Source organism: Hipposideros armiger, unplaced genomic scaffold (genome assembly GCF_001890085.2).
Source record: "Hipposideros armiger isolate ML-2016 unplaced genomic scaffold, ASM189008v1 scaffold_93, whole genome shotgun sequence".
Classification (NCBI taxonomy): Eukaryota; Metazoa; Chordata; class Mammalia; order Chiroptera; family Hipposideridae; genus Hipposideros; species Hipposideros armiger.
Genome location: NW_017731443.1, coordinates 1,139,250 through 1,151,919, shown reverse-complemented (window position 1 = coordinate 1,151,919; position 12,670 = coordinate 1,139,250). Strand labels below are relative to the sequence as shown.

At 52.0% G+C, this 12,670-nt stretch overlaps 1 protein-coding gene across 2 annotated transcripts; it reads right to left on the bottom strand.

Moving 5' to 3' along the window:
* Positions 1-4,973: 4,973 nt before the first annotated feature.
* On the bottom strand, positions 4,974-12,664 carry SLC29A2 (solute carrier family 29 member 2). Of its 2 annotated transcripts, none has more exons than XM_019645623.1 (12): positions 12,523-12,664; positions 12,185-12,266; positions 10,591-10,751; positions 10,220-10,359; positions 9,689-9,823; positions 8,977-9,074; positions 8,631-8,715; positions 7,972-8,108; positions 7,365-7,470; positions 7,180-7,265; positions 6,232-6,431; positions 4,974-6,121 (listed from the first exon to the last, which is right to left on the bottom strand). In XM_019645623.1, the coding sequence occupies exons 1-12, from the start codon at positions 12,549-12,551 to the stop codon at positions 6,010-6,012; spliced, it is 1,371 nt and encodes a 456-aa protein (XP_019501168.1). In that variant the 5' UTR covers positions 12,552-12,664; the 3' UTR covers positions 4,974-6,009. The 2 variants fall into 2 exon arrangements, with proteins under 2 accessions (XP_019501168.1, XP_019501169.1); XM_019645624.1 differs by having other exon boundaries at positions 6,232-6,314.
* Between the last annotated feature and the right edge of the window lie 6 nt (positions 12,665-12,670).

The window sequence follows — 12,670 nt, the reverse complement described above, 5'->3', positions numbered from 1 at the left end:
TGGCTGTGATGGAGTGGGACCTGAGACATTCAAAGAACAGAGTTAAACACCATTAACAAGGGGTCGGCTTCCCATGCACCTTGTCCTATGCATCTCTTCCATCTGGCTGGTCCTGACTTATAGCCTTTGATAATAATCCTGTAATCCAATAAGTTTCCCTGAGTGCTGTGAGCTGCTCTAGCAAATTAATTGAACCCAAGGAGGGGGTTGCTGGAATCTGGTTTATAGCCAGTCAGCCAGAAGCACAGGTAATGACCTAGACTTGAGATTGGTATCTGGAGTGGAGGCAGTCTTGTAGGACTGAGCCCTTAACTTGAGGAATCTGATTCTATCTCCAGGTAGACAGTGTCAGAATTGAGTCACATTGTAAGGCACTCAGGTGGTCTCCGAGTATTGCTTGGTGTGGGGAGAAAAACCCACAAGACAGAATTGGTGTCAGAATTGTATGTGTAGAAATACAACTGAATTTTGTGTGTTGCCCTTGAATCCTGTAACTGCTGAATTCATTTATTAGTTCTAATAGGTGTGTGTGTGTGTGTGTGTGTGTGTGTGTGTGTGTGTGTGTGTCTTTAGGCTTTTTTGTGTATGTATATATTATATCTGCGAATCTGGGTACTTTTACTTCCTTTCCAGTTTGGGTGCCTTTTATTTTTTTCTTGCCAAATTGCTCTGACCAGAACTTCCAGTGCAAAGGTGAATAGATGAAATGGTAAAAATGTGATTCCTCATCTTGTTCCTATTCTTAGGGGGAAGGCTTTCAGTCTTTCACCATTGAGTATGACATTACTTGTGGATTTTTCATAAATGCCCTCTATCAGGTCGAGAAGGTTCCCATCTCTCCCTTGTTTGTTGAGTGTTTTTGCCTTGACAAGGTGTTGGATTTTGTCAGATGCTTTTTCTGCATCAATTGAGATGATCATGTGGTTTTCCCCTTCATTCTATTAATGTGGTGTATTACATTGATGGATTTGTGTATGTTGAACCACCTTGCATTCTGGAGTAAGTCCCACTTGAACATGGTGTATAATCATTTCATTATGCTGCTGGGTTCAGTTTGCAAGTATTTTGTTGAGGATTTTTGCATCTCTATTCATAAGGGATATTGGGCTGTAGTATTCTTGTGATGTCTTTATTTGGATTTGGCGTTAGGGTAATTAATACTGGTCATATAGAATGAGTTAAGTGTTCCTGCTTCTTGTATTTTTTTTTTTGAAGAGTTGGAGAAGGATTGGTGTTAATTCTTCTTTAAATGATTAGTAGAATTAGGCTGTGAAGTCATCTGGTCCTGGAATTTTCTTTATTTGCTGATTCAACCTTGTTACTTGTTATAGGTATGTTCACATTTCTTATTTCTTCTCGAGTCAGCTTTGGTAATTTGTGTGTTTCTAGAAATTTGTCCATTTCATCTAGGTTTTTCATTTGTTGGAGTACAGTTGTTCATAGTATTCTCTTATAAGCCTTTTTACTTCTGTGCATTCAACAGAACGGCTGGCCCCACTTTCATTTCTGATTTTAGTAATTTTAGAGGCTTTTCTTTCATTTCTGATTTTAATAATTTCAAAGTCTTCTTTCTTTTTTAGTCTAGTTAAAAGTATGTCAACTTTGTTTATTGTTTCAAAGAACCAACTGTTGGTTTCGTTGATTTTCTTTTTTGCTTTTCTATCCTCCATATGTTTGTTGCCACTCTAATCTTTATCATCTCCTTCCTTCTGCTGGATTTGGGTTTAATTTGTTCTTCTTTGTTTTGGTTCCTTAAGGTATAATGTTAGGTTATTGATTTGAGATCCTTCTTCTTTTTTAATGCAGGCATTTATGGCTATAAATTTCCTCTCAGCACTGCTCTCACTGCATCCCATAAATATTAGTATGTTGTGTTTTCATTTTCATTTGTCTCAAAGCATTTTCTAATTTCTCTTTTAACCCATTAGTTGTTTAACAGTATGTTAATTTCCACATATTTGTGAAGTTTCCAGTTTTCTTCTGTTAATAATTTCTAGTTTCATTCTATTTAGATCAGAAAAGATACTTTGTATGGTTGCAATCTTTGAAAATTCATTGCAACTTTGTTTTGTGGCCTAATATATGATCTATCCTAGAGAATGTTCCATATGCACTTGAGAAGGTATATTCTGCTTGTTTTTAGGGGGAAGGTTCTGTGTATGTCTGACCTAGTTGTCTCATAGTGTGTTTACTATGTTTCTTTGTCTATCTTCTGTCTAGTTGTTCTATCCAACTATTATTGAAGTCTCCAACTAGTGTTTATTTCTCCTTCAATTTTGTCCATTTTTGCTTCATATTTTTAGGACGTTGTTGTTAGGGGTGTATATGTTTATAATATATCTTCTGATGAATTTATCCTTTTATGAATATAAAACATCATTCTTTGTCTCTGAAATGATTTTTTACTTAAAATCTGTTTTGTCTGACATTAGTATATCCACCCGATTGTCTTTTGAGTACTACTGTTTGCATGGAATATCTTTTTCCATCCTTGCACTTTCAATCTATTTGTGTTTTGGGCTCTCAAGTAAGTTTCTTATAGACAACATATAGTTGAATCATTTTTCTGATCCATTCTTACAATCTTTTTTTAATTGGAGAGTTTAATCAATTTACAAACCCGGAGGCCTCCCCCTTGTAAAAGGGTGAGCAACTTGAAGGTAAGGACTGGCCTTCAAGTATTTGTCTTTCCAGTGAGTCTACCTCAGTGCCCTCACATACAGCCCTCTCCAAGTGCTTGCTGATGGAAACTGGGAAGTTGGGCCTGCTTGTGGAGCTGTGTCTGGCTGGGGAGGTGACAGTGGGTGGGGGACTAGCATCAGAAGATGGACAGACAGGTGCAGCCCATCAGCCCGAGTATTTTTTCCAACATCAAAAGCCAGCTGAATCCTGATCTAATAGGAAAGTTGGGCTGGGTCTACTGGGAAGGAGGATGGGAAGAAGGAATTCCAGGTTGTGATGTCACAAGGATATCTGAGGGTAAGTGTCCTCTTTCTGGACCCATCCTCCACTGCTCAGCCCAATCTGGCTTGCTCCAGATAACAATGGACCAGCACCATTGCTTTCCCTGGGACTGTAGACTGGCCTGCAAGGGTGAGTTTGGCAGGTCCGGGAAGCTTTTGGGTACAACAGACAATAGTCTCTAAAGGTAGAGAAGGAGAAGGGAGCCCAGGAAGTATTGGGGTCCTGCCCCCACCAGTCCCAGTTACAGGGTACAGCAAGGCCTAATGGTCTACACAAGATACTCCCAGGACTACAACTACCATTTAGTAATTGTCAGTCTGTGTTCTAGCCCTGACCTGTCTGCAGGACTCCAGACTTGGGCAAGTCCCAGTTCCCACTGCTTATAATTAAAAGGGCCTGGCTTGGAATCTAGAACCCTGGGTCAGTGCACGTGCACTTAACTGCTACGTTAATGGCCTCCGTTGAGGCAGCCGCCCTCTTCTTTCCTGTATCCCTCCTCCTCTCTCTAATCCCCTATTTAGGCCTCATCACTAAGGCCCTTCATCTTGTGTCCCCCACCCACTGCTTCATCTCATCTTCTTCCCTTCTCCTCCCTCTCAACCAAGGGACTCCCCCACTTTACCCACTATTAGAAGTCCCCACTGTTTCCTGAATAGTCCATGTCCATCCCTTCCATACTCTCTAGTACATCTGCCTGGGATGCCCCTCTTCCACACTAACCCAGCAAACTCATATTCATCCCTCAAGGCCCAGCGGGGGGAACGCCTCCTCTGGGATGTCTGCCCTGACTTCCCAGTGGGATTAATAGACCTCTTCTGGAGTCTTATAATACACACTTCTTTTTTTTTTTTTTAAATTGGGGAATTAGGGGGATGGGAACAGTGCTGTGGAATTGGGGGAAGGGGAACAGACAAGTTGCTGTCGTTTTGTTCTTCAGTCTAGCTGTGGAGGACGTTGCTTCACTGGCCCAAGTCGGCACCATCATTACGCTCTTCCCGGGCGAGGCACATCAGTTGCTGGCTTCTGGAAGGCCGCTCACTGCGGCTGCTGGCCGCACACGCTGGCTGCTGGCTACACACGGTAGCCCATGGCAACCCACTGCCACAGGGGCTGCAGCCTACACCGTCACCAATGACTCACAGCAGCCCAGCTCCGGGTCGAGCTGTTGTTCAGCATCTTAGCTGAGGAGGGCAGTGTCACTGGCCCTCATCTGTGGGATCCGAACTGGGGCCCTCTGGCGTTCCAAGCCAGTTAACCATCGCGCCACTCGGCCGGCCCAATACACACTTCTTTAAGGTCCTCACAAGCCCCATCACAAGTTACATTCTGCTTCCCATGGCCTTGGGAGCAGGGACACATCCTTTGTTTCTGTCACCAGACCAGCCAGGGCCTGGCACAGTGAATAGTGGTTGAAGGAATGAATCCGCACTTGGGATCTGCCCTGTGGCTTTATTTCAGCTACCAAAGTCATACACACGTTTTGCCGTTTTTTCCTCTTTGATAGCAAAACAGCCTCTGGCTTCTGAGCAAAAGCCCTGTGCAAACTCAGCGCCTGGTATATAATAGCTGTTGAGTTAATGTTCACAGAAGTCAGGAGGGCAAGTGGGCAGAGAGGCCGGTGCCTGTAATGGCAACCCCCCACCCCCCTTGCTTTTCTCTGGGCTGGGCAGTGTAGTACAGGTGAGTGTGAAACAGGCCTTTCCTCCATCCCTCCAGAGGATTGGCCGACTGCCTTTCTGAGGCTCCATTTCTGAGAATGGGGAGCCTGGGGAGGCAAAGGACACCGATGGAGAGGAAGAGCGACAATTGTCCATGCAGCCAGGTGCTCTGCCCAGGAGCACAGGGCTCCTTGCAGGCCAATACCCCTTGGCCATCGCAGGGATACCCACAAATCCCTGCCCTTCTCAAGGCCTCAGTCATCCCATTTGCCAGATGGGCCCAACCATCCCCACCCCACCCAGCTCATCAAAGCCAACAGCACCTTGGAAAGAAAGACTCTGGTGAACTCATTATACAAATAAAGAAGTTGTTATTAGACCCAGGAGCAGGGTCAGAGGGAGAAACAGCAAGAAGGGGGAGTAAGTGCTTAGGGTTCCTGCCTTGAGCCCCTTGAGGAACCGAGAAGCAGGCATTGGGCAGGAAGGGAAGCACCTACAGGGAGGAGGTAGGGGCTGGGTCCGAGCTCTGCCACGGACCGGTTACTTCCCCTTGGGGCTCAGTTTCCTCGCCTGTCCAGAGGGGGAGCACAATCCTTGCCTGACTTCTTCCAAGGGCCTCAATGAGGCTTTCGTGAGACAGCGGGTTTGGAAGAGCTTTGCAAACTGTGAAGCGCAGTGCACGCAGGCAGGCTAACGGCAACCCTGGGACCAGGCCCAGTTGGGATCTGGGGAGTGGAGACTGTAAGTGTTGGCAACGAAAGCACTGTTGGAGGCCCAGAGGGTCCTTTGAGCACCCTCAGATCCCTGACACCGGCTTTTTCTCCCTGCTCCCCTCAACCTCCCCTGACATCCTCTGTCCTGGCGTCCCACAGACTTGATGATGGGGTCGCTGAGGCCTGGGGAGAAGAGCTCCTGCTCTGGGCTGGTCCCCACCCCGACTCTGAACTTGAGGTTGGGGCCACACCAGCTACACCCTTGGCAAGATCCCGCTGGGAGCCTCTGATCCCTGGCAATCAGCAGGTGGGTTTGTTGTGATGAACAAATGCACTCTGGATGGTGAGGAAGGGCCACAGCTCTCGGCCCTCTTTTCCCTGATTGTCACCCTTTCAATGAGGTGTTATGTGTGTCTAGCTAGCCTGTCTCTGTGTGTCAACCTCCATTCCTGGGTGAGTGTTGGAATGACCAGTGGTGAATTCTTCCTTGCAGTATCCCAAGTGACCGCCAGCCCGGGAGGGAGAGAGAAGCACACGCATCCTCCTGGCACCCCCAGATCAAGGGGCCCCAGCCCAGCGGAGGCTTGAGCCGGCTTGCCCTTCCCCTGCGCTGGGTCTCGGCTCTGAAGGAGGCAGCAAGAAGAGAGCTCTGGGAGAACCCTGGAGGGAGCACGTCAGAGTAGCGCCTTGAAGAGGAAGGACAGGGAGGCTCCACAGGACAGCCCCAGGGCCAGGAAGAAGGTCATGAGAGCTCCGGCCACCTCCCTCTCATGTGGTAGCACCCGCCTAGAACACACAGGTGTAGGAGCTCTTAGAAAATGCTAGGTCAGACCTGGACCCAGCCCCAGTGCCCCCTGCCCGCCATACTCTCAGGCCTTCCCCACTGTCCCCCAGACCTGGGCGCCAAGCACATGGTGAGGGACACCAGGTAACCATTGGAAACAGCAAAGACCAGCATGAAAGTGATGAAGTAGGCATCCTGTGGGAAGAGGATGGGCAGCCGGGACCTCTCAGGCACGTGGCACAGCATGAAGAGTGGGATGAACAGGACACGCAGGCAGGCCAGCAGGGGCAGCAGCCGGCTGTCCTGGTCCGGCTGTGGCAGAAGCTGGGGTGAGGGCAGTCCCTGGGAGCATGGACTCTGCTCTAGGGGTACCCAAGATGGACTCATCTCTCACTTCCCCTGACCTACCCTACATGAACTAGTGAGGACCAGCGCTTGGGCCTCTGGAGAGCAAGGGGGCTGGGCCAAGGCCACCCAGCAACCAAGGATGGGCCTGGGGCTAGCCTCCGCCTCTCCTGGTCTCCAGCTTCTTCCTGGCTCTCTCCATGGCAGAGCTGGAAGAGACCTTAGACGGCATCTTCAGTTTCCAAACTCGGTTCCTCCAAACGCCCCTGGGGGTTCCACAGACCCTTCTGGGGCAGATGGGTTGCTGAACTGGATTGGAAGCTGGGGATCAAGCCCCTTCCCGGCTTGGATCAGAGCACCTCCTCTTTGAGGTACTTTATTTGTTGCGTCTCCCTGGAAGATGTCGTTTAAAGCAGCAGCACCTTGGCTCAAAGCAATCCAAACACTAGGAATCTTGTCCCAACTCTCATGCGGTGCAGGCACCGCCACATAACAGTCTCTGAGCACCGAAGGTTGGGCCCTGGGCTAGAGGCAGGGGACACAGGTCAATTGGACATAGCTTCTGCTTTCAGTGAGCTCAAAGTCCAAATCCTGGCTGGCATGCCTCCTGGGGCTGTTCCATTACCAGGCCCACACCTTTCTGTGCTCTTTCACACCCTCTAATTCCCAACTGCTTCCTAAAACCATCAGACCACCGCAGCCCAGGTGTGCTCACCCACAGGAAGTAAGAGGTCAGGCTCCGTCCCAGCCAGTCCATGATATTGAAGAGAAGGAAGCAGCAGATGGGGTTAAAGAACTGACCTGGAAGAGAGAGAGAGGGCTCATCCAGGTTCTGGCTCCCCTCTTCCTGTTCGCTCCTCCATTCCCCTGCCCTGCCTTCTTCTGCTTCCCAACACTCACTCCACTTTCCAGGACTGGTAGAGCTGGTCACCATGGCAGTGATGGCGGGGAAGACAGACAAGGTGACTGTGAAGACCAACACAAGGCACAGCGCCATCAGCCAGATCTGAGAGCCGGAGGCAGGGGTGTGAGCAGGCGGGGCAGATCTGGGGCCCGACACTCAGCCCTGACCCTCCTGTCCAAGCCCTAGCCCAGGAGCAGGACACCTGGAGCCTGGCTCAGTTGTGTCCCTGATCTATGACCCTGTCACCTTAGGGTGGACAAGGTGAGTATACCAAGTCCTCATTCCATTCTAAGAGTCTCTAGGGCAGCGGTTCTCAACCTGTGGGTCGCGACCCCTTTGGGGGTCGAACGACCCTTTCACAGGGGTCGCCTAAGACCATCGGAAAACAAAAAGATACTGACATTACAATTCATAACAGTAGCAAAATTACAGTTATAGGGTAGCAACGAAAATAATTTTATGGTTGGGGGTCACCACAACATGAGGAACTGTATTAAGGGGTCGTGGCATTAGGAAGGTTGAGAACCGCTGCTCTAGGGAGAGCTGGAGAGAGCAGCTCTCTCTTCCCCAGGGATGGTGGTGTGGGTTATATCAAAGCCAAACCTTTTGGAAGACAATGAAAACTGAAGGTTTTCCTGGCTCCTGGGGTTCCTCTCGCTCCAGTTCTGGCTCCTTCTCAGGGTCAAGATCCAGAGTCAGGACTGCCTTCTGGGGGCTGTTAGGAATCCCATTCTTCTCATCTGGAGTGAGAGGGGCAGGCAGGGTCATGCCTGTGACAGGGCGATTCCCAGCTAACACAAGTGACTCCTTCGGCCCAGGGTGCAGGTAAAGAAAATTAACAACAGAAGTATGCTTAGTTACTATTTATTAAGCACATACTTGTACATGTGCCAGGCAGATTAAATACCTTAGATGAGTTATCTCACTGCTATTGTCCTACAGATAAAGAAATAGGAAGGCTCAGAGGGGTTAAATGACTTGCCTAAGGTCACACAGCTTGGATGTTGTGAAGCCAAGATTCAAACTCAGATGCATTTGGATCCAGAACTTGCATGCCTGAAGTCCTGCCTCCCCATTTTATAGAGGAAACCGAGGCCCAAAGGGCAGTAGGAATGACTTTAATCCCACATGATCTGCTTCTGCTCACTCAAGGCTACTAGGGGTGAGGGCTCTAGTTGGGGACACAGAGGAAATGCTTCCCTGGGGAGGTGTCTGTAGCCTCCCCTGGGTCTCCACCTCTCCAGCGGGGTCCGCCGGCTCACCAGACTGGAGGAGCTCAGCTTTGGTGTCCAGCTCCTGATCTTGTGCCTGCGATGATTGCTTGGCCAGGTAGTAGCGGGCAAACTCCTGCAGAAAGAAAGCGTTGGCCCTGCCTGGCTTGGCTGAAGTGTCTGCGTCCCTCCCCCCCCTGTTGGCTTAGAGGCTGGGGTCCCCCGGTGGTGGCTGACTCCTTTGGGCATCAGGGCTGGGCCCAGGTTCCCTCCACCTCCCCTGGCCTCTCTCGAGGCCTCAGACTCTGGGTTATATCTGAAATGCTCTCAAGTGCTGCCTTGAGCTCAATGCCAGGCTCCCCAGGTGGGGCAGGCTAACCAGGTGGGGCAAGCTCACCAGGTGGGGCAGGCTCAGGTAACACATGATGGACATGAGGATGCCCACACAGGGCGTGATGAAGTACCCCAGGGCAGAGGTCTGGACATCCATGCCACCTGTGCAGAAACTCCAGCTGCAGTGGGGAGGTGGCTGGTCCCACTGGCTCCCACAGGGCTAACGGCTCTTGTCCCACTTCTCAGATTCACCCCTGGCCTCTTCCACCCCTCTCACTGACAAATAGGAATCTTGTGCAGGGCCCCAGCCCAGCCCTTCACTTCTCTCTCTTTCCTACGTGCCATTTTTTTGAGTACCTACTATGTGCTCATTATTACTGCATTACAATCTGAAGATGGAGCTATAATAATCATTTAGGTGGGGAAACCGACCCAAGTTAAGTATCTCATCCAATGCCCCCCACTATGGAGCAGTGGAACTGGGATTCGAACCCAAGTCTGTCTGAATCCCAAACCTGTCCCTCCTTCCCTCAACCTGCTACCATGTACCAGTGTGGTCCCCGGAATCCTGCCCCTGGCCCCAAGTTAACCCAGTCTTCACCCAGTCACTCGCTCACTGTAGAATCCCAAAGCCCTGCTCCCTACCCCAAACCCAGTCCCCAGATCCCCATCACCCCATCACTTCTGTCTCCACCCAGAATCCAACTCTTGGCACTCTCCCTGCTCTCCAGCATCTCAGAAGCCACCTTGCCCTCCAGCCACCCAGGTCCACTCACTAGCCATGGACATGAGCATGGCAAGGGCAGCGAAGATCCCTGCCAAGCCCTGGCCGCTGAGGAAGAGGGTGCTGTAGGTGGAAGGCATGGTGCCCAGCTGCCCGAAGAGGCTGCCCTGCAGAACTGCACCGAAGGCTGTGGAAGGACAAGAATGGGCGCTGCCACTCAACTAGGCAGGCCTCAGGGGCTCCCTGGAGGAGGTGTCAGCAGGGTGCTCAGAAGATTCTGGACTAAGTGGGCAGGCATGAGACCCTGCCACTCTGGTGTCACAACCCCCATTCACTCCTCTTCTGAGGCGCATCCATAGGCCTGCAGGGCTAAGGGTTGGGAGGCCAGCTCTTAGGTCACTGGGACCTGGGACAAGTGAATTTTTGTCTCTCTCCGGGCCTCAGTTTCTCATCAGGGATACAGGTAATGCTGTTGCTGTCTTCTCTTTTTGGATATGTTGGGCCCTTTCAGTTACAAAAAAGGGGTTGGGCTGAAGCCCTGGGTGGGCTGGGCAGGGAGGTGGGTAGGGGCAGGGGTGCTCACAGTTGATGAACCAGACAGAGGCCATGGTGATGGCGAAAAAGGGTCCAGGGCTCATGTCCACCTTGACCAGCGCCGCCGTCAGGGCAAACAGCAGCAGGATGACCAGCAGGCTGCCCAGAATCCGCACCGTCTCAGGGATGCTGCTCATAAGGGAGGGCAGAGTGGGCACTGCCTGGGAGCAGGCCGGGCAACGGGAGGTATGGCAAGAGGTTCAGCCCAGGGCTGGACCATGGGGACTGTGGCGAGATGCAGGGGGGAGTGCAGGAAGGATGGCAGGTCTTCCCTGGGTCCAGATGGAGCTGCCTCAGCAGGGGCGGGGCAGGGACACCAGAGGGATAGCCTGGGAGGGAGCCCAAGGGTGGACCTCTCACCACTGGTACAGGAAAGAGTTGAGGAGCGTGAAGATCAGCAGGGGCAGCTGGGACAGCAGCGTCACCCAGTTGTTGAAGTTGAAGGTGTCCGCAGGGCCAGTGTGGTTGGTGCCCAGGGTCCCAGCAGTGCTGTTGGCCTCTGCCAGCCGCCCCTGGAAATACTGCCAGGATGCCAGGGGAGGGGGATACAGGGTCACCCTACAACCTACCCTCAGTAACCCCCCAGCCTTTCCCCCTTCCTGCCCGCCTCCCATGCTTGTGATGGCTTGGTTAATGTCTGTGGGGACTGTCTGTTTGTCCTTGTGCTGTCCCCAGCACCTGGCACACAGTCGGAGCTCAGTGAATGTGCACTGAATTGAATGGCTGAAGTCTGGGACAGAGCCCAAGCCCTGAGAACCCCCAGCTTGGGCTTTTCTCCATCTTCAGGTCACCCTTCCTCTTCAGTGCTCTGGGTCCAGCCCCACCCCCTCTCCTGCAGGGGCTTCTGGGTTCCTGAGTATTTATTGAGCACCTAAGGTGAGCCAGGCTCTGGCCTAGGTGCTGATCAACTGCCTTCTCTCTGGAACACTTAACCTATCCCGCCTCTGCTTAACCTACCCCTCACCCCTGCCCATAGTTCCCTATTGCCTGCAGGGCAAAACCTCAAGGTTTTGGAACAGCATTTGGAGCCCTTCAGAACTAGACCCCGGCCTCCCTTTTGTGCCCCATCTCCTGCTTCGTTCTGCTAAGCTCCAGGCACCCTTTTCTCTGAACAGGTTGACATTCTTCTGCCTCGGTGCCTTTGCAAGGCCTCCATCTCTGCATGGAATGCCCTCCCCTCTTCCTACCATTCCCTCCCCCGCCCCTCTAAATGCTTTACCTCCCCTTCTCCTATGTTACAAATCACCTCTTCTATGAAGCAGAAGGAATTGCTGCCTCCCCCAGGGACCCACAGGACTCTGCTCCATGCCTGGGATGCCAGCGTCATGTTACATTATTAATAGCTCTTTGGCACCCTTCTTGCTCTCAAGACCAGGGGCTGATTCAGCTTTGCGTCTCCAGGGCCCGGCACAGAGCCAGGCACTGGAGAGGCACCTGGCAAGTTGTGCTGAATATATATGAATAACTCAATGTAAAAGAGAACACGGAGCCCCACATTCCTGCCTTCCCTTGAGAGAATATAAGGCTTCCTCTGTTGTTTCCTTCTGAACCCCCAGCGCCAAGAATGGGCCTGGCCCACAGTAGGTGCATGTTAACTATTGGTTGGATGGATGAATGTAATTCATGCTATTTCAAAGAAAACGAAAGGCTTGGAAAGCCCACTTTTAGAGTGAATAGCTCAAGAATAATGACAAACAGAGGTGGCCGCTCCACAGGACCCCCTGAGCTGGTGGCCTTGCCCGTTTAGGATCTGGGCATCCCTGAAAGCTTGGCTTTCCTTGCTACGAGGGAGGCATCTCCCTTCTCAGAGGCTCCTAGCTTCAGCCACATGGGCATAATGAGGAGTTAAAGGTGGCAGGGTAGGGAAAGCGCCTGGACCCCTCAGGTCCAAGGCAGCTGCAGGGACAGATGGTGGTTGTGGCCTTGGGGCTGTCACTCCAGCCGCAAGTCTCACCGGGATGGCGGTGATGAAGAAGTTCCAGGGAAGGAGAGTGCCCAGCCCCAGGATAAAGAAGCTGATCCCGACCAGGTGGTAGCTGTAGGGATCAGTCAGAAGGTCACTCGGAGGACGCAGCACCTCGGCCTCCCCCCGCCCTCCGCCACCCAGGCCGCCCCCTCCGGTGATCAGACTACAACCCCCATCGCTCCGGTTCAGGCAGCCGAGGCAGGCGGCTGATGGGAATTGTAGTTCCATCTGGTCTGCTTTGAGCCTTGGAGCTCCCAAAGGGAGCGGGTCTGCGTTGCTCACGGCCACCCGGATACCCTACGCACCCCATTCGGTCCCCAACTCGCCTGTCCTGCGGAGTGTCTCCTCGTGCCATGGCCGCCCAGCGGGATGTGCCTAGGTGGCAGAGAGGCGGGGTGCCGCACGTGCACCTGCGCGGGGAGGAGGACCAGAGGACTCGGGTGGTCGGGTCTTGCCAGCGGTGGGCGGGGGGGG